The 24,535-nt window shown below is 32.0% G+C and overlaps 2 protein-coding genes across 4 annotated transcripts in view; one reads left to right on the forward strand and one right to left on the reverse strand.

The window, feature by feature from the left end:
* The window catches only part of LOC106879176 (beta-keto L-gulonate decarboxylase), a 129,583-nt gene extending 124,903 nt beyond the window's left edge, over nucleotides 1-4,680 (forward strand). For both annotated transcript variants that reach the window (XM_089354467.1, XM_089354466.1), the window contains 3 exons: nucleotides 325-474; nucleotides 2,019-2,132; nucleotides 4,375-4,680. In XM_089354467.1, coding sequence (XP_089210593.1) covers nucleotides 325-474; nucleotides 2,019-2,132; nucleotides 4,375-4,548 — 438 coding nt within the window. In that variant the 3' untranslated portion in view covers nucleotides 4,549-4,680. The remainder of the gene's footprint in view (nucleotides 1-324; nucleotides 475-2,018; nucleotides 2,133-4,374) is intronic.
* Nucleotides 4,681-6,195: 1,515 nt separating this feature from the next.
* Nucleotides 6,196-24,535, reverse strand: part of LOC106879175 (ERO1-like protein alpha) — a 51,368-nt gene continuing 33,028 nt past the window's right edge. Inside the window, exons 10-16 of one of the 2 annotated variants that reach the window (XM_014928621.3) lie at nucleotides 16,476-16,568; nucleotides 15,457-15,623; nucleotides 12,853-12,929; nucleotides 11,505-11,574; nucleotides 11,171-11,257; nucleotides 8,953-9,092; nucleotides 6,196-7,407 (exon numbers count right to left, since the gene is read on the reverse strand). In XM_014928621.3, coding sequence (XP_014784107.1) covers nucleotides 7,356-7,407; nucleotides 8,953-9,092; nucleotides 11,171-11,257; nucleotides 11,505-11,574; nucleotides 12,853-12,929; nucleotides 15,457-15,623; nucleotides 16,476-16,568 — 686 coding nt within the window. In that variant the 3' untranslated portion in view covers nucleotides 6,196-7,355. The remainder of the gene's footprint in view (nucleotides 7,408-8,952; nucleotides 9,093-11,170; nucleotides 11,258-11,504; nucleotides 11,575-12,852; nucleotides 12,930-15,456; nucleotides 15,624-16,475; nucleotides 16,569-24,535) is intronic. The other variant, XM_014928622.3, reaches the window with a different exon arrangement.

A 24,535-nucleotide genomic window follows, 5' to 3' on the forward strand; every position in this document is an offset into this window, starting at 1 on the left:
CCGCGCCTATACATAATAAATGCAGTATGACATTTATTAAAGCACTGAGTGAATAGTTATCTACTTTGTAAATATCAATAAAGTATACTGTGGCAGTGACAATGTTAATAACAGCATTGATAACATATGTATGCATGCAAGCATAAATGACAGCATAATTAGTTGCTGTTGATAATTAGCATATGTCAGTTTAATTATCACACACCTACTGTTTATGTAAGATGAATAAAATACATTGGCAATGATATACTAAAATAGAAATATCTATGTATTGAATAATTGGAATTGTTCAATTAATTTCAGAGATTGTGATTTTATTTTCAGGTAATCGAAGTGAAAGCGAGCAAGCGCATTGGTGATGATAATTTTCCCACAGCAATTCGGAAAACTTTAAAGTCTCAATATGGCAGTGAACCTGTAGCATTAGGTGGTGTATTTATCATAGAAAATGGTAAAGCTAAGCTTCATATTATGGTAAGCTCTTTCTATTTTGAAGAATACTTTTTGTCTGATCCAATTATTTGCACTTGTTATTGACATTATGAAATTGTCTCAGTACCTTAAAAGTTTTTCTTAAACAGACATAAGGTGCCATGTTGACAGAATCATTAGTTTTTTCTATTATTATTAAGCGCCCTTTTAAAGCCTAGCCAGGCTTATGGGCCCGGTTTCCCGGTTTCTATGGCGTATATGTTTCCCCCCAGCTGGACGGGACGCCAGTCCATCGCAGCCTTACTCAAGAAACAGGAAGAAAGAGTGAGAGAAAGTTGGGACGAGAGAGTACAACAGGGGTCGCCACCACTCCCTGCCGGAGCCTCATGGAGCTTTAGGTGTTTTCGCTCAATAAACACACACAACGCTTGGTCTGGGAATCAAAACCACGATCCTCCGACCTAACTACTGGGTCATTGCGCCTCCACTATCATTAGTGCACTGGATAAAATGCTTAGTGGCATTTCTTCAGGCTCTTTACATTCTGAGTTCAAATCCCGCTGAGGCCAACTTTGCCCTTTATCCTTTTGGGGATTAATGATATATAGTAGCAGTCAAGTAATGGGATTGATGCAATCAACTAACCTACTTCCCCTAAAATTACTATCCTTGTTTCAAAATTTGAAACATTTTTTTAAAAACTGGCATGATGCATTAGCAAGTGAAGTTATCTTTATACAAAGTATTATATGATAATTAATATTTTATTAATTTTAATGTAACTCATGTCTCAGTTATGTCTTTCATACTGTTTCTTCTGTATGTCAGTGAATTTCTTGCTATTTGTAACCACTCTTCACTTTTCTCTTACTCTCAGCACACAGGTGTTTGTCCACATACAGATTAGTTACCTTATGTGGGACTTCCATGAGCAGAAACCTCAGAAACATACTCCAATGTGGACATGATAACCTAGTTTCCTTAAACAGTTGCCAATCATTCATTGGAGCATCAACAGCAGTAATAGAAATTCATTTGAATTCATCTTTTATTTGTTTCAGTCGTTGCACTGTGGCTATGCTGGGGTACTGCTTTGAAAGGTTTTAGTCGAAGAAATTGACTACAATTTTTTAATTTTTTAAGTCTGGTATTTATTCTGTTGGTCTTTTTTGCTGAGCCACTAATTTACAGGGACATAAACAAACCAACACAAGTTGTGTACCAGTAGTGGGACAGATGCAAACACAAACACACACACACACACACACACACCCATATGTACAACAGGGTTCTTTCAGTTTCTAACTACTATTTCCTCCCACAAAGCTTTTATCAGCTTGAACCTATTGTAGGAGGCACGGGACTAAACCTAAAACCATGTGGTTGGGAAGCAAACTTCTTATGTTGATAAGGTTTAATTGAAAGCTCTTGATTTTATTGGTTATTAGTTTCCATGATAAAAAAATTGATGACAAGTTAATCAATGCTTATAATCCCATTTGATATTCTTTGAGTTGCATCATATTTTTATGAATATTTCTAAATATTTTGTAGTAAAATTTGCTTCAATTTATTTCTTCCAACAGCCTGATTTCAGTTGTAAACCAATAAATAATGTCACAGAACTTAATAATTGGCTTCGTTTTTATGAAGCAAATGCACCTTTGGTGTGTCTTGGAGAATTGATTTCCCATGATCCTGTAAGTTTTATGCATTTATATATATATATATTTTGTTTATTTTTTTATACTTATTTCACTCATTAGACTACAGCCATGCTGGGGTACCACATTGAAGGACTTTTGCCAAATGAATCTACTCCAGTCCTTTTTGTCTTTTTATGGTTGTGAAGAATTTTAGTTGAATGAATCTACTCCAGTCCTTTTTTTTTTTTTTTTATCAAACCTGGTACTTATTCTATCAGTCTTCTTGTTGAACTGCTAAGTTATGGACATGCCATCACTGGTTGTGAAGTGGTAATTGGGGGACAAACACGAAGACACACACAAATACGACAAGTTTTTCTAACAAACCCACTCACAAAGCTTTGGTCAGCATGAGGCTATAGTAGAAGACAGTTGCCCAAGGTACCACACAGAGGGATTGAACCCAGCACCATGTGGTTGGGATGCAAATTTCTTACCACACTGCCATGCCTCTATCTATTATATATAGTCAAAAGGAAAGTGGTGCCCATGACACTTTAGAGGGCTGCTGGGCCTCATGTCAGGGAAGAAGATATCTACATGCTGGAGACCTAGCTTGAGTGCTTGTAACAGGGTGGACACCTCTAAAGGCACCCAAGGACAGATGGTGATGCTACATTAAAAATGTGAAAGTTCAATATTTGGTGGGGCATAATAGGTCACCTGGAAATGGAGTGAAATGCAGAGTAGTATTTGGATAAAAGTATGACAAATTGTGGGTGAGTGTCGAAAACAATCAATAAAGAAATATATCAGAGACATCCAAAGTTAAATAGACTATCTTCATAATAAAAAAAAACGGCAACTATAATTACACAACAGCAATCATTTTGAATGTTAACTCAATCATGATGAAGTCATCCATTTGGCATACGGAGTCCAGATTAAGCTGTATACTTCTTGCAGAAGAACTTTTGGTTAACACCTTTTCTCTTTGGGATACACTTTGGGCTGACATAATCATCACAAAGCAACCAAACTTCATTCTTTCTCTTTGTATCTGCTCCCTAACCATTTTCAGATGGAGCACTCAGGGTCTTCTTCCTCTGATTTATCTGCTCTGTCATGATCATTATTGCCACACGCTGCACTCCCTGTTTTCTACCACTTTAGAACAGGTGACCCTCCTTCCTTTCCACTCTCGGACTTTTGTGCATTTTTTTCCTCTTTACCTTTTGGAATAATGATGCAATCACCCCTTGCCCCTTGATTTTGTGTAAATATCAATAATTACAAGAAAAAATGTTGATAAAACACTTTCTGATACTGGCACATATTTGCAGTGTGTGGAAGACTCCTTTAATTCATCTTTTCTATTTATAGAAGTATATGTGCAATAGCTTAAGTTACCCATTATGCCTCATCCTGCAAACTGACAAGTGACTCATTATATCCCACTTCTGAATTTCCTTGACTTTCAGAATTTTCATGGATATTTCTTTTATCCAACATAACATAAGCAAAGAAGATATTCTGAACATACCTCTAGTACAAACAATCCAAATCTGCAGCACCTCTTCTTTAGCACTGCAAAGTTTTGTTTGACAATCAAAAATTGATTGATCTAGTAACTGAGAGGTCTGAGGATGAGGAACTTCAAAAGGAATCACTAGAAAGAATACGTTTATATTAGCAGGAAAGGGATGATACAATTCATGATGGCTGCTATATCATACTTCCTGGCCCATTATGCCCCACTTCCTCAATTACTAAAATATTACTAAAACTGCCATTGTTGTTGTTGTTGGTACTTCGTCGCTTATGACGTCAAGGGTTCCAGTTGATCCAATCAACAGACTCCACAGACACGTGTACCCTTAACATAGTTCTCGAGGATATTCAGTGTGACAAGGCTGACCCCTTGAATTACAGGCACAACAGAAACAGGAAGTAAGAGTGAGAGAAAGTTGTGGTGAAAGAGTACAGCAAGGTTCGCCACCATCCCCTGCCAGAGCCTCATGGAGCTTTAGGTGTTTTCGCTCATTAAACACTCACAACGCCCAGTCTGGGAATCGAAACCGCGATCCTATGACCGCATGTTTGCTGCCCTAACCACTGAGCCATTGCACCTCCACCAAAAAAAAAAAAACTGCCATTAATCAATAGTATATAGTATAATTGTGAATCAGTTAGTCCATCAAATATTTATTCCATGCTTGTGAAAAACATACTCAGCTTGAAATTTTTAAAACAAATGTGTTTATTAAATATGCTGGAATTCTCTTTTTGCTTTTAGGATCTGGACTTAAGAGAGGAACATTTCCACTGCTTCAGTCCTCATGGACAGGGTGGTCATTATCATTATGATGTCACTCCAGAAGAAGTTAGTTATCGAGCATATTTCTCTGTTGCCAAAACCCTGTATAGAATTGATAAGCCAGAACATCCACTTAATTTTGGTAAAGATTAATATATAAAGAACTGAAACTAAAAATAAGTATTGATATATATCACATATATTTTATAATCAATGAAAAAAATTTTGCTATCAAATGAAGTTTATGAAATGTATTGAAATAAAAGAACATATCAAATAACCATATTAATGGTAATATTTTTTTTCTTTTATTTTTTCAATCATTAGACTGCAGCCAAGCTGGGGCACCACCTTGAAGAATTTTTAGTTGAATGTTTCAATCCCAGTACTTAGTTTTATTTTTAAAGCCAAACTGATAAGTTACAGAGACGTAAACACACCAGCACTGGTTGTCAAGACACACACACACATACACACATATATATGATAGACTTCTTTCAGTTTCTGTCTACCAAATCCATTCACAAGGCCTTGGTTGGCCTGGGACTATAGAAGATACTTGCCCAATGTGCCATGCAGTGGGACTGAACCTAGAACCATGTGGTTGGGAAGCAAGCTTCTTACCACACAGCCATGCCTGCATCTATGTATCGTTTACACATTTCCAATTAGCCAATTTTTACTTCACTGCATTTATAATGGTGAATGTCAGATTAGTCTCTGTACAACTTGGCCAGAACAGATGCCATTGAATAATTCTATATTCAAAAGCAGTTTAATGAGTTTCTTGATAATATACTCACACACATGTATATCCATTAGTGCTAACAAACAGGAGGAAAATGTACTCAATACCATGGTAGTGAATAATATTTTGAGTTGATCCAGCTCATTGTTGTTACTCTGGAGTACACCTGATGTCAAACCAGGGGTCTAGTTGAGTTTTTCTTATGTTTAAGGAAGTTGTGGAGTAATGATGTTTTCTTGATAAGTAGTGCTTATATTTTGTTAATGAAAGAGAAGGGTTGGCATGACCACTCTGGAAGACACTTAGTGGTCTCAAGCCTCAAAATCAGTTTATGTTCTAAATCCAGATCTTGCTGAGGTTAAATTTGCTTTTCATCCTTCTGGAGAAAGGGTCAATGAAGCAGGGACCAAGTACTGAGATTGAATCAGTCTACTATACCACCCTTCTCCAAATGCAGAGTCTTATGTCTGTCAACAAGTTTTCTTGGTGTGCATTTTCTCTGATATCATCCTTGTATTGCAGATCTATGCAAGTTTTGTTCTAGTTTCACAAAGATATGACTTATTTCTACAAATTAGTGAACACTTCAATGGACCTTATATTTTGACATTAAAAATAACATGTAAGAATTTACATATTTAGTTTGTTAGCACAATTTTTACATTGTGTCTATTTTAATGTAGATTGTTCAATGATTTTGTCATAATTTTATGTTCACTTTCCATGCTGGTATGGATCAGAGGGGTAATTTCTCCTAGACAAGTCAGAACTCAAAATTTCGATTTTTGGATTTGTTTTTTTGGTTGGATTCTCTTCCTCCACCAATTACTTTACAGAATGTATTGGTTGCATTTTATCATAGCACCAGCATTAGAGAAGATTGCCATGTCCTTAACAAGACTAGAGGGCCCTTTTGACCAGACATCTCTTGTTAGCCACTTTGCAGTATGTCTTGTGAAATTAGAGAGTCTTTACCACTCTATGTGTTCATTCAGTCCAGGATGTATAGTTGTGAAGCATTTTTTAGAAATAATTAGAAACAGGGACAAAAGTTTAAGAAGAAACTTTCTTTATTAGAAAAAAAAAAAAAATTAAAAATAAAATAGAATGCAATTACATAGATTTAAGGAAATACAATTACAAACAGTAGAACACTTGGAGATATGTTTTAAGAGTAAAATGCTCATTTTTCATACATATTTCTTACAAAAGAAGTTTAGTTTTCTACTCAAAACTGTTAAAACAACCTCTTGAACCTGAGTAGCTTTTTGTTTCAGATTGCGTAGATATTTAAGAAATCTAAAATTTAAAAAATACATTTTTAAAATATTGCAATCTGAATAATAAAAAAACATTAAATTCAAATAACTTTTTAAAATATTTTTTTTAAATAGTAATTATAATAATAATAAAGTAGTAATTTAAACTAAGTGAATGATAGTGCTATCTCTAATGAAAACGTTTGTGGTGATAACATTCATACATGTTATTCATTCTTTCACATTTAGTAGATCAACATTTAGTACTATGTAGAATATTCTAGAATTAGATCTTGATTGGAATGCTTTTAAGATGGTGTTGGTTTGCTTGTTTTAACTTTGAATCCACATAAACATCAACACTAAAGTTGTAAAACTTTAATAAAAGTCATTTATAACTGCTGGATTTAGATTTGATTCTGATATTCTTCTATCCAATTTCTCAATGGAGATGAAAAAAAAAAATGAGTTTAAACTTAACAAAATTCATTTCAATCTGTTTGTAATATTATAATTATTCTCCAAAACCTTTCTATTCAGACTTGGCCTAAAAATAAATGAATTAAATATAACAGGCCTATTTTATATACCAATAGAAAAGTAGTAAACAAACTCACTTTTGGAAAGTCTTATTCTAATCAAAATCATCTCATCTGAATAACTGCAATATAACATAAATATCTAAAAATGCTTAATATTTTGTTTCTGACACCCAACCACCCACATTTATACAGCTACGATAAATAAAGAATCAGTTTATTAAAAGTCCTTTTATGTTATTTTCTACCTTAAAAATTTACTTAAAGTACAATCAAATTAAATATAGTTTTTCCAAAATGAATGTTATTTAGAAGGTTTTGATAAAAAAATATAGCTTAACAGTTTTTTTTTCTTTTTTTTGATGAATAGAATTAGCATTATCACAGTTAAATGGAAATTTCACAATGATGTAATTACATCATTGTATTTCTGAATGTGTTCAATTCCTTTATACTCTCTGACAATCTGAAATATATAAAAATAGTAAATAAATAGATAAGAATATATAAAAATTTGTAATTTCCCAAGTACAAATATCCAAATTCAATATAATTTTTTTTTTACATAGAAAACAATGACAAACTATAATAAATCCAATAAAATTAATACCAACAATTAAAGAAATAACGAGATTCAACATTTTTATAATAGATTAAAAATTATATTTGTTATTCACTATACTAATTTACTAGCATCTTTTTTCTTACCATCAACCCTGATGTACCCCAAATACTCATTCCTAAGCAATATGAGGGGGTGTTGAAAAGTTCCTGGCTTTGGGTAAAAAAAATTCAGGAGGATCAGTTATTCAACATAATCTCCGCTCAGATTTACACACTTATTGCAGCGGTCCTTCAGTTTTTCTAAGCCCTGTAAAAGAACTCAGAAGGTTGGGTCTCCAACCAGACCTTTCTCAGCACACTGCACCTCTCTCTCTTTCTCTCTAAATATATATATATATATATATATATATATATTTACACATACACACAATACATGGTAAAAAAAAAACCCTTCTAAGTTGCTACAAATGCTAGGTCTTACAATTTGTAATTATCTTTATTAGCAACCTTGCATGTATTTCTGAATTGTGGCCTGAAGACTGGCTTTACCCTGTAGGTCTGGAAAGTATTTCAGTTTTGATTAATTGCTGACCTTTCATAAAGCTTTACTAAGACTCACAGCAGTGTATTGCTCCCATATCTGGGATGTTGCTTATATTACACAAAAGCATGCATGCACAAACATACTAGACCATATACAGAAGAAGGCTGTCCAACTGACTAACAAAGACCCACTCACTAGCACAACAATACCTGGACCACAGATGTGCTATCACCTCTCTGACTATTCTTTGTCTATTACCAAAGTCTGTTTTTCTAAATTAGCTGACTGTATATTGTCTCCCACTCAAGTTCAAGTTCATCTCTCCACCACTCTTTACCTTAATGTATTAAGATTTTATTGAAAACTAGTTTCTATTCTGAGCTATAACCATTTCCATTGCATTTCTATTATATAAAAGAACAAAAAAAATAAATAAATAAAAAAGCCCCAACTGAAACAAAAAAATATTTTAGAATTGCCACATCAGTCTTAAGTATTAGGTTTGCCTCAGTTAGTTGTGTGGGCTATTTTTTTGTAAATCTCTCAATATCACTGTGAAGTGATTATTTATTTATTCAGTATCATGAAATTTATTTAAGGTTATTAAAGATACTGTTTGCAAATTTTGGCACAAGGCCAGCAGTTTCAGTGGGGAGCGGGTAAGTTGATTACCCCAGTGCTCAACTGGTACTTATTTTATCAATCCTGAAAGGATGAAAGGAAAGGTCAACCTTAGCAGAATTTGAACTCAGAACATAAAGATGGACGAAATGATGCTAAGGATTCTGCCAGCTCATTGCCTTATAAGGTTACAGAAGATATTGAATTTGAAGAATTTGTATTTAAAATCAGAAACTAAAAACTCATGTTTAAGTGATATTGAATATTAAACTAGAAACAAACCTGCCAAATGCATTTATTAATGAAACAATTTCTGTTCTTCGAAGCTGGAAGTTATTCTTTTTGTTAGCATTCACGACTGAATTAGGTCCAATAGAATTACCAGAGAATAAAATCTTTAATGCAGTTCCCATTCCTTGAACCTAGGTAAAAAAAAAAAAAAGAAAGAAAGAAAAAAGATACATAATGTACAAAATGGTAAAAACTAAATAAACTGAAAGAAAGTAGGTGCGGGCATGGCTGTGCAGTAAGAAATTTGCTTCTCAACCACATGGTTCTAGGTTCAGTTCCATTGTGTGGCACATTGGGCAAGTATCTTCTGTTATAGCTCAAGGCCGACCAAAGCCTTTGTGAGTGGATTTGGTAGATGGAAACTGAAAGTAGCCTGTTGTATATAATTGTATATATATGCATACATATATGTATGTGTGTATGTATGTATGTGTCACCTTGTCTTGACATTGTGTTTTGAGATCATGTATCTTATTTGTCTCATTGGCCTGTATATCAGGTCAATAAAAATGAAATGTCCAATTTTGAACTGAAAGTTTATTTTACTTTATCTCAACAAAAAGTAATGCAGTTAATCAAAGTATGCACCTAAATTATCAACACAATTTTGCCATTTTATCAGTAGCTTATTTATGCTGGCAGTGAAGAATTCTGGAGAGCAAGAGGTGATGTAAACACGAAAGGCTGTTTTTGCATCTTCTCAAATTTGAAGATTTTTCATTTCAAAAAGTTGTCTAATGCCTGGAAAACATGATAGTCAGTTGGTGCAAGATCTGGTGGATGACAGAGTGCTTCTAAGTTCAGTTCCTGTAATTTGAGTGGTGTTCTTTGTGCGACATGTGGTCAAGCATGAGAATTGGCCTATCTCTATTGACCAAGTTTAATTGCAAGTTCACTCATCATTTCATCCAGTTGGTTGATGTACACATCCACTGTAATTGACTTACCAGGTCTCATGAAGCTGTAGTGGATGATACCAATACTGGACCACAAAATGGACACCATTAGCTTTGTTTTTGGTGAATATTCGTTTTCGAATTGTGTTTTGGTACTTCGTCACTATCCAACTACCGTGCAAAATGTTTGCTATTGTTGAAAAGAATCCATTTTTCATCACACAACAATATGATGCAAAAATGGTTCACTTTTATGCCATGACAGCAAAGAACAGCAAGTTTCAAGATGATGCATCATTTGATGCTTGTTCAATTCGTGTGGTACCCACTTGTCCAGTTTCTTTACCTTGCTGATTTGTTTCAGATGGTCCAATACAGTTGGAATTGAAACATCAACCCTTGCTGCTAACTCATGCATAGTTTGAGATGTATCTGCTTCCACTACAGTTTCCAGCTCGTCATCATCCACCATAGTCTCAGGTCTGCCACGGGGCTGATTTTCAAGAGTAAAGTCACCAGACCGGAACTTCTCAAACCATTGACATACAGTGTGCTCATCTGCCACATCTTCACCAAACACCTCATTGATGTTTCGAGCTGTCTGGGATGCATTGGTTCCACATCAGAACTCATATTCATAAACAAAACAAATTTATCTATCCATGGGTTCATAAAAATTGATTTACAAGAGAAAACTCACAATATAACCAGACACCATGAATTGCATTTTAAAAAGTTATGACGTCACTCTTTAATGTTGTAAAACAAAAAATTGTCAGGATAAAACATTAGAGTTAATGACTGTCAAACTTGGTGCATAAGAAAATCGGACATTTTCAAATCTCAAGAAAATCAGATATAAAATATCATGACCTGATATTTTATAATCATTCTTTCTCTCTTTTCATTGCCATTGCATTTATAACTTCATCTATATAATAGATAGAGGGTAAAAAATTAAGGCTTTGACTTCATCAGAAACTTCTGATCATGCTGGTGGTAGTAGCAGCAGCACCATCACCTTATTCCTCTCCCAGTTTTCCATTCTGGTACTGAGCGAATGAGTATTGAAGATCATTCTATGGCTGACTCTTCCTATTACCAACTTTCATTTTGTTTCCAAGTAAAGTAATATTTTCTTTTGTCCTTCAAACAGTAAACACTGGCTGAACATGTTTTTTGTGGACGGTTATCTTTACTGATAAGTTAAAAACTAATATAAATCTAAACTCAAAACACAGTTTTATATGACATCATTTTTAATTACATCATTAATGTTTTAATAAAAATAACACAACTCAAAAAATACTTACTTGTAATTTTCCCCATAATTTGCATTTATCACAACCAACGCAATCCATTATTCGAGATATATTTCGGAAATGAATTTGAAATTGAGCCTAAAATACAAAGAAAATAAACAAAATGATTTTTTTTATAATTCTATAAACAGAAAAATACTTCAGCTGGATAAAATTACATTTCTTTCATTTTTTTTTTAGAAGAAGAAATTATTATACATCTAGCACAGAGCCTTGGGATACAACTGAGTTTAATACAAAATATACATACAATATATGACAATGAGATTACACACACACACACACACACACACACACACACACACAGAAAATAATAATTTCATACTTTAAGTTTTTTAGCTTGTATAGAATCTCCCTGGAAAAGTTTGCTTTCATCAAAATGATCATTAAATGATCTGAAAAGATATTGTATTGAAAAAAAAAATCATACAGCTATTTCATAAAATACATTTTCTTTGTTTTCATGAATAACAATGTTTTGATGATGAAGATGATATTGATGACAATGTTCATGGAGTGTTTTAAGTTTTTTGTTGCTCAAATACACCCAGTATACTTTGTAAAGCAGTTGATGATAGGAAGGGCATCTAGCTATAGAAAACAAACCAAAAATAAAGTGCATGTGTAAAAATGTGTTTCTCCGACCTATCTAGGTGAGTAGTAAATATGAATAAGAACTGATTTGGACTGTTACAACCCATCCAACCCATGCCAGCATGGAATATTGATGTAATATAATGAAGATGAACATTTCACAAAACTACCTTGAAAAATCATGTAATGAAATGGTAATACTGGAAATACCAGACAAACAATTTATAAATATGTCTAAATTTTCACCCTGCAGATCTATTTTATGAGATACTGGCTAACTACTTATATCTTCATTACTTTTGTTTTGTATGATTCAGCTTAACCTTTTAGCATTTAAACCAGCTACGACCAGCCTTAATATTCTACCTGTTTCGTGCGTATGCTGAACAGATCCAGCTTCTCACACTTACTCTATAATGTCATTCTAAAAATAAACAATCACATCATCAAAATCTTGAAGCTATGAAATAATTCATGGTTAATTCAAGTCACTTCTTTAATGATGATGTTTCTCCACCTGTCTCTCTCTAACTGTAAGCTTATTCTGGATATATTTTGGGGAGGGATAAACAATTATCATGTTGGTTTTGTTATGCTAATCATGAATGAGTGTATCTTAAGATTTCAAAAATTTAATATTAGAAAATAAAAGCTAGATATATAAATTACTATGAAGTGGACAATTTTAAATTAGAGAAAAGCAAATCATAGAAATATTTATTCATCCTTTTATTTTTAACAGTGGTATCAGTACTGTCTTAAGACATGATAAGCACATTTGGCAGTTGCCAAAGATGGAAAGGAGGCTGCACATGTTTAGGAGGCTAATGCCAATTTAGAAATTGTTGTGGCTTGCTGTTAAATAAATACTAGAGGAGGCTTCAGTTCACTGCTTTGCCTGGGGTCTCTATAATGCTGTTAAGATGACCCTGGATCGCTATTCTGGAAATACATTCTTGTACCTAATAATCCTTTGCAATTCTCTGAAGTGTCATCGATGTATTAGAAGATTACTGATTCAGCTATTTTTATTAGTATCATAAAACAACTACACAGTAACTTTTGCATTTTTAACTTACCGCACAGTATCCAAGAATTTTTTTATATCATGTTTCACCTTAAGATCATTTGTTTCATTACCAGTGTAGAAAGATTCCTTTAAAGAATGAAAGAAAGAGAAAATGGATGGTTAATAAACCTATATGTAAATTATCTATTAACTATAGAGAGAGAAGAGAAAAAAGTTAAATACTGTAGACATTTTTATAAAAGCTATTTTGGTTAAGAAAATTGAAATTACATTTGAAAAAGAATAAAAATAAAGACCAAGAAGTTAACCCTTTCACTGCAAAATTAAATTTCATGGTTACTCCAGTAATGATGTTAAATATCTGCCAAATAATATTTTTGGTATTTTCTGCAAGTCATGTTGACTTAATAAACTTGACAAGCCTCAACAAAAAATAGCTTCACTCATGATATTCCTCAACAAAGTTTAGGTCGAGATATAAAAATATTTTCTGTAGTTAAGGGTAATGAAATTATAAGTAGCTACATCTGATTTTCATGGAAAAAGGTTAGAGAAAAACAAGAAATAGATATTTTCAGAATAGTAAACATTTTAAATTATTTCAGTCGCCTTCTCCCATGCTAACTTGAATGTTCTAGAAAATTTGGATAATTGCATAAATATTATTGGAAGAAGAGTGGTCTACTCCTACGTTAACTCTGTTCACACAAATCAGTAATCAAAATGTTCCACTTGTTTAAGACTGGATTATCTAATGTGTTCTTCCTATTTTTAAGGCTGTAGTGGTGTGATTTCAGGGAGAATTAACTGTTGTTTCTAAGAAGTTTGCAATAGAATAGGGGCCTGAAAATTGGAAGAAGAGCTTTACAGTTGGATGTTGCTCCTTATTCAACTTTCTTAATCATGAATGAGAATGGTTTAATTAACACGAACAGGCCTCCACTATAACCTGCAGTTTCTGTTTTGTGAATTTTGTTGCTGTTTACTATAAAAGCAGACTTATACAGCTATGTACACTTTGTGTCTAAATCTTTGTTGTTATTTAGCATCAGATCAATCTGTTAACCTGACAATATTGTTTTTTTTAATACCTAGCACCACATTGAACAACGTGTCCTTTCTTTTTTTTTTTGAAGAGGTAGGCTGTAATCCGAGGGTATTTGCTTGCTATTTCTGGCAGGTTGAGTGACTATATAGAGGCTACTTTGATAGCTTTTTGAAATCACTGTTATCCATATTGTTGTGAAGTCACCCAAAAGGATATCACATGATAATCACATGAATAGACACATGATCATAATCCTTCATGGATGGATATACCCACGGAATCCTCCATGTGTATATCTGTATGAAATGTATGGATGAATACACCCTCATAATTCACCATGTGTATCATCATAGACCTCACATTTGAATATACATGCATAAGATGCATGATGGATATACTATCTTTCATAGCAGTATATGCCATCATAATCCTTCATGTGAATATGTGTATAAGATACATGGATGGATATACCATCATATTTCTCCATGTGAATATACAGGTGAGATACACAATCATTTTAATATCCACTTTTCCATGTTTGCACAGGTCAGATGAAATTCATTGAGACAAACTTCCTACAGCTAGATGCCCTTCCTGTTGCCAACCCATTTCCACCAACTGCTTCTAAGTAAGGTAATATTTCTCCTTGGCTAGACATGATTATATAGAAGACTACAAATGAATGACACTGCTTGTATGCTGGTAACACCCACCTACAAACATAACTCAATGCTAAGACAAGGATACACACATAGTAGAATTGAATGTAAAAACATGGTTGGGAAATGAATTTCTCAACCTACATGGATGCTTATACCATCAGAATCCATGTATATATGTGTGTGCATAAGAGTGCTTTCAATGATACTCAGGAAGACCCACCTGCCACAGAAGAATTAATACTGGTGCTGGTGCCGCATAAAAAGCACCCAATACACTCTGTGGAGTGGTTGACATTAGGAAGGGCGTCCAACAATAGAAACCATGCAAGAACAGACAATGGAGCCTAGTGTAGCTCCTGGCCTAACCAGCTCCAGTCAAACTTTTCAACCCACGCCAGTAGGGAAAATGGACATTGAAAGATGATGATATATTTCAAACTAACTTTACTGAAAAAGAAATTAACAACAAATGTATATTTAACCCTTTAAACTGGCCAAAATATTCTTTCTGTTTTATGTTTAAACTGGCCAGATCCAGTTTCTCACAACTACCCAACAATGTTTGTCTGAAAAATAAACAATTGAAATCTCTCAAGTTACAAGATAATGCTGGATAAATTCAAAACATTGTGGATAAATGAATGTTAAATTTGATAGAACAATCTAAATGCTAAAGGGTTAAACCTTTCGTTATCATATTTCTGTTGAAATACATAGCCTTTGTTTCAATTAATTTTGAAGTTAATGAAGAATTTAGTAAAAGACCATTGTCAATATTAAGCTACTGTTTGGAGCATTAATTAATATGAAACTTTGATGGGAGGTTTTACTTTGGCTTGTTTTAAAAGAAGTTTATGTTATAAAATCATGGATGGTCTCTGGTGGGTTAGTATCAAAAGGTAGTATATTTCCACCGACATGTAAGCATAAAGGAAAAAATTACCGTTTCTAAGTAAGGTGAAGCTTTTGCAATGGCTCTTAGTTCAACTAAATAAGTAAAATATAGATTTTTCAACCATTGTGGGCCTTGTCCGGCAGTTGTTTCTGGGTCAAATCTTTGCTTGAATTCTTTTACATTCATACCCCATTTGCTAGGTTTATAAACAGTATCTACAAAATAATATTTATTTGGAATTAAAATTCATGGAAAAAAAAAAAAAAAAAAAAAAAAAAAATCATGTTTTCATAATGATTTCAAAAGAAATCAATTACAAATTTCGAAGAGACAAGATAGATATCTGTTACCAAGCTATTTACCTCATCTTGGATGTATCCTTACTCTCCTCAGTCATCTTCAGATGATAATCCTGATCTAGGCCAGAGATTGAACCTGCAATCTTTATTTCATCAACTAGGTCTGATTTTCTAACCACTAACATATTGTACCAGAGGATAAAGGTGTTGTTATTTTAAAGTATTTTAGCATATGTATCAATATGATTTTTTGGTATCCTTAAGTACTGTAAAATGACAACAGCATTGTCATCCTGCACAATAGACTGGCGATGAGAACAGCAGAGCCAACTGATGGAAGGTTGAGGATAGGAGAGAGAGAGGTTGGTGCTTTTAGGAAAGTGTTGAGGAGTAAAAATAGGATGGGAAGAACAGGTTTATTGTTGTGAGAAGGTGGTAGTCAAGTGACTGACAGATACAGTGTAAATGTAACAGTGAGTATCAATGTAATCACAGATCTAAGATATAAACTTATTAAGATATCAGATAATATTGCAAAACAGGTACCCGATTGGAGTTTCTTACTCTGGCTACACAAGACATTTATGACAAATTTACTTTTAGATCCCTAATGAAAGGAAATTTACATATCAAAGTCACAAAAACCATAAACTTTGAAGAAATAATGCTAGTAGTACAAATGGTGATATGAAAGCTATCTTTTTAATAGAAACTTTACCAACATAATGTTGGCATTGGTTTCAAATCAGTATAAAATTCTGTAGTTACCTGGAAATAAGTATTTTGCAGACAAATGTATATTGATACTTGTATGAAGTCCAGAAATCATGCGGTAGAAAACTCTTTTCTCAAGACAAATTCCTAGAGATAAAATTAAGAAATAAAACACTTAAAACTCATTTCAAATAATTCAAAATATTCTGAACATAGAAAAGAACATTGTGTCATTGTTTATTTAATGAATACATCATTTGAAATTGATAAAGAATAAAATGCATAATTATTCTGTTAAATACTAGTTTTGTGAATACATGAATACAATGTACTTCAATGATACTTCATATTATCCATATTGTACATATTGGTCAGTAATGAAATGAAGGATGTTTTTAATCCAGTGAGTGTCTATAAATATGAATGAGTTTAATGAGTAAGCACAGAAAAGATGAGTAAATGAGTGGAGTAAGTATGGTTTATACAGAATACTCATGCAGGATATACAATGCAAAACCAATGGACAACAAACATCAGTTCATAGCAAAGAAATCAACCAGATACTTACAAATTTAATGGATACATCCATAGTATTAAATGTTAATACACAGACAGACATACACACAAAAGTGACTACAGAATACATTTTAGTATGGTATTATTAAACACCAAACATTAGTAACTAAGAAGTTGTTAAGATTTGGTGAATATATAATATTGAAATATATTATAAGTGGATTTAAATAAGTTCAACAATTAAAGCAAAATGTGCCATGAGAGATTCTAAAATGTCTGATAGATTGACATAGGTTAGTTATGTGAAGGAAATAAGTTAGCTATAATTTGAAAGGATTTGCAAAGATACGAGAAATCAATGTAAAAAAAAGTGCTAATTATAAAAGTGTTTATAAAGCATCTGTTTCATAATTGATGTTAAATACAAAACTTGCTTTTGTTTTCAGTAACATAAACTTCGATATTCATAATTTTATATATGTATATATGTGATTTTTTTAAAACCTATTTCTTTCACTTTTCTTCTTTCTACAGAACTCGTAAATTTTCTCTTTTTTTTTTTCAATATTTTAGTCTAAACCATTCTTCGCTATTTAAATGTTTCACATTCCTACACTTACACACACATCTGTCAAACATTGTCTTTGCCATTCCATTTGCTTTATTATCCTTTTTTCCCTCATACTGGTGAGAGAAAAACATAGCATGAATTTGGTATTTCTTTCCTTTCATATATGTTATGCACATTTTTGCAATTGATAATGGGAAATTCTAAATGTGATAAATAAAGAGCACTCGGTCATGCCAAACTCATCCTCAGACATAGTTGAAATTTCATTTCACAAACATGCAAGCATCATATATAAATACCTGGGAAATACAAGCTGACCAATGGGACTTGGGAGGTGGGGTGGGATGGTAGTTCAGTTATAACAACAAGTGTATTTGTATAATGATACAAGGGAAAACAACTGTGTTGGTACAGGAATTATTGTTGCCATTTGAAATGTAAGACAGAGGTCAGCAGAAAGATTGACTTACAGGGGGCAGAAGTGGAAAACAGGACAGACAATCCAGGAGAGGTAGGGGCAGTGTGGTGTATAGATATGTAGATATATAAAGGACAGTGTGGGAAGGGGAAGGATTATAAATCTTCACCAGCTAAACCAAACATAGGGTTTCATCTGGAGGAAGGAGGTGAGAAAAGTGTCCTCTTATATGTCCCATACAGCAAAAGAGTTGTTTACACATCCAAGGATACCTGCATGTATGCATACTTAGACACACACACGTATACATATGCATACACACAGTTTTATGACTTAACCATACACTCTCCTTATCTGTGTAAGGCCATCACATCAAAGGTAGAAAATATATTTTTCCATCAGAATTTAGATGGTTTCCTTTTGCATTGTATTTTACATGCATCTATTAGTCTACCAGTCTTCATAGACTTATTTTTTTTGTCTGAAATTAATGGTTGTACACATGTCCTGTCATCGAATAGTTATGTGGCATGTTCATTATACACCTATGTGAATAGATATGTTTATCTTAGTCTGCATATTTCTGAGGGTGGCTTCCTTCAAATTGTATTGCCTTACACACACTGTTTTGAAGGTAATATTTTCTATGTATTTAAATGCCTTTTGAAATAAATATATACTTCTTTTTAAACGATCTGAGAAAGCTATAAGATGATGCACAAGCACTCAGCTCTGAGTGCACTGCTTCTTATAATAGAAACAGTTGTAAGCTAATGAAGCTGACTATGTAATTCCTTTGTCATTTAATAATTTGTATTATGCTCTGCACTTGCCTAACACTTCATTCTAAAGCATATGTATATTGACTTCTAACAACACATTATCAGTATTGCTATGCCTAATCAAACTCATAATATATAGAGATGATATATATATATATATATATATACACACACATACATATAATGTATCCATACATATTTAGCTATATAACACAAAGGAATAGGGATTTTAAGTTTGTGCAGATACCTTACGAGCATTCTGATAAAATCCAGTCTTAGCTAACCACATTGAATGATAGGAAAGATTTAGAATAAACAATTAAACTGTACTTCATTCGACTGGTAAATCCTGAGCTCGCTTCAATCGATTTCATGTAGAATATAAGGTATATTATCAAGACATGATAATGAAGAATGTAGAATTATACATCTTCAAAATTAATTTATTAAAAAGCATTTTCTTCATATTACATTTCAACATGTGCTTCTGCTGCATAAATGCCTCGGGGTCTTTTAATGTGATACTTTTAGACATTTAGTTGATTAATCAAGTGTAATACATGTTCAAATCCAATGGTTGACGATCCTATACAGCTTTATACAGGGTGTTTCCCAAAGCAGTGGCTGAAGGGAGCTGAAGGTTCAAGTGTTAGGTATGAGTTCCTAAGATATACTCTTGGTGTGGGAATATAAAAGATTAGGGCAAAAGGCAATGGAGATAATAGTGAACTATGATATGTCCGTAGTTCTGGTTTTATTTAAACTTAAAATGATCTCTTCAAACAGTAAAGAAAAAGATTACTGTGTTATTCTTAGTAGTAGAAGGCACCTTAAATAGGTCAGGATGTATTAACATCACAGTAATATAAAATAAATGAATGAATTTTAAAAAATAGAAACAAAGAAGAAGTTAATATTGATTTTTGCTGGGTAACTTGACTTATCCATAAGGGAAAATTATAATATTGGTTTCAAATTTAGGCACAAGGCCAGCAATTTCTGGGAGGGAGTAAGTTGATTACATCGACTCCAGTGCTCAATTAGTACTTGTTTTGTTGACCCGAAAGGATGAAAGACAAAGTCATTCTTGGTGGAATTTGAACTCACAATGTAAAGATGATAAAATGCTGCTAAACATTTTGTTCAGCATGCTAACAATTCTACCAGCTTGCCACCTTATAATAGAATATTATAATGCTAAAATATTAAGATTAATATCAATTGAATTGAATAAAATAAAACATGATTAGTTTTCTTAATAGAAAAACAAAACAAAACAAATAAACAATATAATTGAAAGGCTATCCTAGCAGTTGGAGATTAGTGTTATAGATAAACCTATATCAAATAAATTTGTGAATATGACTAGGTTCATTTATGTGCCCTTCTGTCTAAGTGAGTTCAAACTAAAATCACTTATTTGAAAAATATTTAAACGTTTTTTCTACATGAATGTTAACATTTTATTGCTAATTCATTTCCGCAGTTTAATAACCTACATTTAGATGTAAAGATATGGAATATTTCTTCAAGGCAGAAATCACATTTCTAATTCCCACTAGTATCAGGTGAACCACTACTAATAATTGTCCATTTAATGTCATATTTGGTGCTTTTATCATTCAAAGTTCAAATGAACTTACTTAAGTACAATTAATTTTTTTCTAATTTAAAAAGAAGATAATCATGTATTCCTTTTTTTAAAGTCTGCAGAGAAAGAATTTATGTAAAAGTTTGAAATACCTTCAATTGTTACTGTACATTTATATAATTTAATTTATATGATTAATTTTTTTTTCTGTATTTGGAAGAAGAAAGATAATTATGTTAACATTTTATTGCTAATTCATTTCCGCAGTTTAATAACCTACATTTAGATGTAAAGATATGGAATATTTCTTCAAGGCAGAAATCACATTTCTAATTCCCACTAGTATCAGGTGAACCACTACTAATAATTGTCCATTTAATGTCATATTTGGTGCTTTTATCATTCAAAGTTCAAATGAACTTACTTAAGTACAATTAATTTTTTTCTAATTTAAAAAGAAGATAATCATGTATTCCTTTTTTTAAAGTCTGCAGAGAAAGAATTTATGTAAAAGTTTGAAATACCTTCAATTGTTACTGTACATTTATATAATTTAATTTATATGATTAATTTTTTTTTCTGTATTTGGAAGAAGAAAGATAATTATGTATTCTTTATTTAAAATCTGTAAAGAAAGAACTTGTGTAATTTTTGAAATACCTTCAACTGTTACTGTACATTTATATACTAAATTATTTCTAAAATATTATTTTGCAAGCAGACACATTAAGTTGTTTCTACAATTACAAGGACATTTTTTATCAGTAACCCTATGTTTATTATTGACAGAAGTATTATAATCTTTTCTATATTTAAGAGATGAGGAATTATGTACATTATTTCCATTCGACAGATATTTGTCCTCATCTTGTTTGTTGTTAACAACAAACAAGATGAAGACAAATATCTGTCGAATGTAAATAATGCATAATAAACTTTGTTTTGAGAATCAAGTATTACTGTATGAATATTACCAGCACAGTATACCATACTAAGTGTGCCACTGGATTCACTGCCCAGGCCATTCATTGCATAGGTGTGATCAGGGTTCATTTACCTCCCTTACACCAGCTTCAATAAATTCATTATTGTTTCCATTGCTATTGTTATCAATATAAACGTTCACTACATTCTTACTTTTATTTATATCATGCTCCACTTCATCTGGATAGCTATTATTATTACTAGTTATATCATCATTATTATTTATATTTTTTCTATTAACTGCATTTACTGAGTCCATATTAGTGAACTATTATTCATCAAGAACATGTCGGAATGTAATATGAAGAAAATGATTTTTAGCAAATAAATTTTGAAGATGTATAGCTCTTCATTCTTCGTTATTATGTCTTGATATATCTATATCTACATATACACACACACATATTGTCCAACCCATGCCAGCATGTACAATGGGTGTTAAATGATGATGATATCTCTCTCTCTCTGTGTCTATCTCTCTCTCTCTCTCTCTCTCTCTCTCACTCACACACATACACACACAAAACTTATTTGTTCTTAAATTACTTTGCATAGACAAATATAAATTTATGCAGCATGAAATTATATGGTGTCATTTTGAAATTTGCATAATTGTATGGAGTTTTAAAGTTTGTCAATCTAGTTTTGTTGAAATGCATAATATTGTATTTCAATTTTACTTAGCAAATGAAACAAAATTGCAAATGGGAAAATTATTTAAATAAAAAAAAAAGAGATAGGGTAGTTTAAGCCCATAACCATAAAAAGAATTCAGGCAAATTCATTCATCAAATAATTTTTTTGGCTAATACATATCAGAAAAAGATGAAGATGTTATGCTCATGTATCAGAAATATGTTATAGAAATAGTGACTTTTCTAAGTTCAAATACAGGAATGTAAGCTATACTAAACTGTTGTATTCTGAACAGTTGCAAATATCCCATAGTAATTTAAGAGTAATTATAAATTTTGTAGCTTTTCAAAAGAAAATACTTGTTTAGAGGTAGTTCCCATCCATGAAATCAAAGCTTAAAACTAACTTATTACCTTAATTAGTTTAATTGATGTTTGACTAAGTTAATGTATGTCTAAATCAGTTTTAAACCAACTTGTTCATGAACTTTCTCATGTAACTGCTATTAACTGATGACTACTACAATCATTTCATTGGATTTTAATCACTTAGCTCCAAGAAAAACATGTTATCTCAAGACAGATATCCAACTTTTCAACTTTACAAATATTTTGTCTTAAAACATCTACAAATTGCTGAGTATTTTATGTTTAGAATCTGAAAAATCTAGTTTCTAAAGTTTCAAATTACAGTTGAAATACAATTAAAAAATATAACAGGATCGTTAAGACTTTTTTGCTCATAGCATCCAGAAATTTATTATGAGATTACAGCTGCTTACAGCATGCAATTTATTATATTTGAAACTACATAATATATGTCAACATTATAATAATTATTGTTGTGACAAAGTTGAAATCAACCAGTGCAATAAGAGAAACTAACAATTCTTTAAAAGAAATAAAGGCAAATTTGAATGAAGAACTAGTTTAAAAGTGACACATAATTAACTACTATTACTTCTAATGACTATATCAATATATATAATTCAAACAGGATCTTTAAGGAAATGAGACTAATAGAAAGAGTTATGCTACAGAAGCAATGCCATTGATAATAGTTTGCTGGGTGATGATAAGTTTTATCATGCATTTCAAAGCAAACCATACCATGGTGTACATGTACGCACAGTGACAGAGAATTTAATTTAAATCAGAAACAATTAATTTCTAAGTAAGATAATTACAACAGCATATTAATACATAAGCTGTATATTAACAATTATCAAAAGAAAATAGTGGACAAGATACCTTTGTGCAAAAATTAAAAACCAACTTCACAGCAACTAAAAGCAACGAATATAGATTCTGTAAAGTCCTATTTAGAAGTACACATAGGAAGAATTTATAAAATATTTTAGAGTTACTCGAGTTATAATCTTTTAGGTGGTGTTAAATGAATTTAGGGCAGGATTAGCTATCAGAAGAAAGAAGGAAACCAACACAGAGGTAAGAATTGATTATAAAGTTGTTCATAGAGAATAAAGAGTTATGGGTAAAATAGGAAGAACTAATTTATAGGTCTACATAAGTGATGTAGATATAAGAAATACATCAAAATATGAATAAATAGGGTAATATAATATATTTGAAAGGTAGCTTAATTTAAATTCTCAAATCAGGAATTCCTCAAGTGGAAAACTAAAAGCATTCATCTTATTTTTAAAACTAACAATTTATAGAGTAAAACTAATGATTATAGAATAAAGAATAAGAGAGAATAAGGAATAATAGAAATATTGATCAAGTCAAGAAAAGTATAAGAACAAATAAAGTAAATTTACAAAACAGAATAAAAATATTTAATAGAGGGAACATAAAATATGAATTATTTCAAATATTTTGAAGATGGGGCTAACAGATGCATTAATGTAGTGAGAAATAGCTAAACTACCACAGCTGAGAGTGACTGAAGGTAGGTTCTCTGTTGATCTCATTGATAAGCATTCAGTAGTTCAATCAACTGAATTTCTATTTGTGAACCTAACATGTAAGTGGCTGCATATTCCTTAGACATATGAACCCTTTTGCAATTCTCATGCCAGTGACAGAGTTGGATATTTGAATTACAAGTATAATCCAAGAAAGAGAGAAGGAACTCCAGTACTGAACTGATACTTCATTTATCAACCTCAAAAAGATGAAAGGCAAAGCTGACCTCAGCAGAATTTGAAATCAAGGTGCGGAGACCTAAAATGAATACTGCAATACTCTAACAATTTGCTGCTTATAGCTGTAAAATTTACAATGTATGGAATATAGAAAATATTTACTATTTTCCATTAGCTAATTCTAAAGCTTTTAAATGATTATTAAAAATAAATATAAATTTGAGAAATGTTAGTATTTTCTGAAGATGGAGGGAAAAGAGCTGAACTATTTCTTAGGAATAAATATTTTTTCAACTACTTGTATTTTGGAAAGGAACAAATTTGAATGCTGAAATTGAAATTAAAAGAAATAGAAAAGGAAAACACACAGACACACAAAAAAAGTAAAGAAAATTTGTCACTGTACATACATGTAATTTTGCATGCAAAGATAGGATAAGCCAGGGAAAGATATATATTTATATATATATATATATAAATAGTCAGAAACTTTGCTTTTGTTTTAC

The sequence above is a fragment of the Octopus bimaculoides genome, chromosome 6 (assembly GCF_046866305.1).
Source record: "Octopus bimaculoides isolate indiv1 chromosome 6, ASM4686630v1, whole genome shotgun sequence".
NCBI classification, from domain to species: Eukaryota; Metazoa; Mollusca; class Cephalopoda; order Octopoda; family Octopodidae; genus Octopus; species Octopus bimaculoides.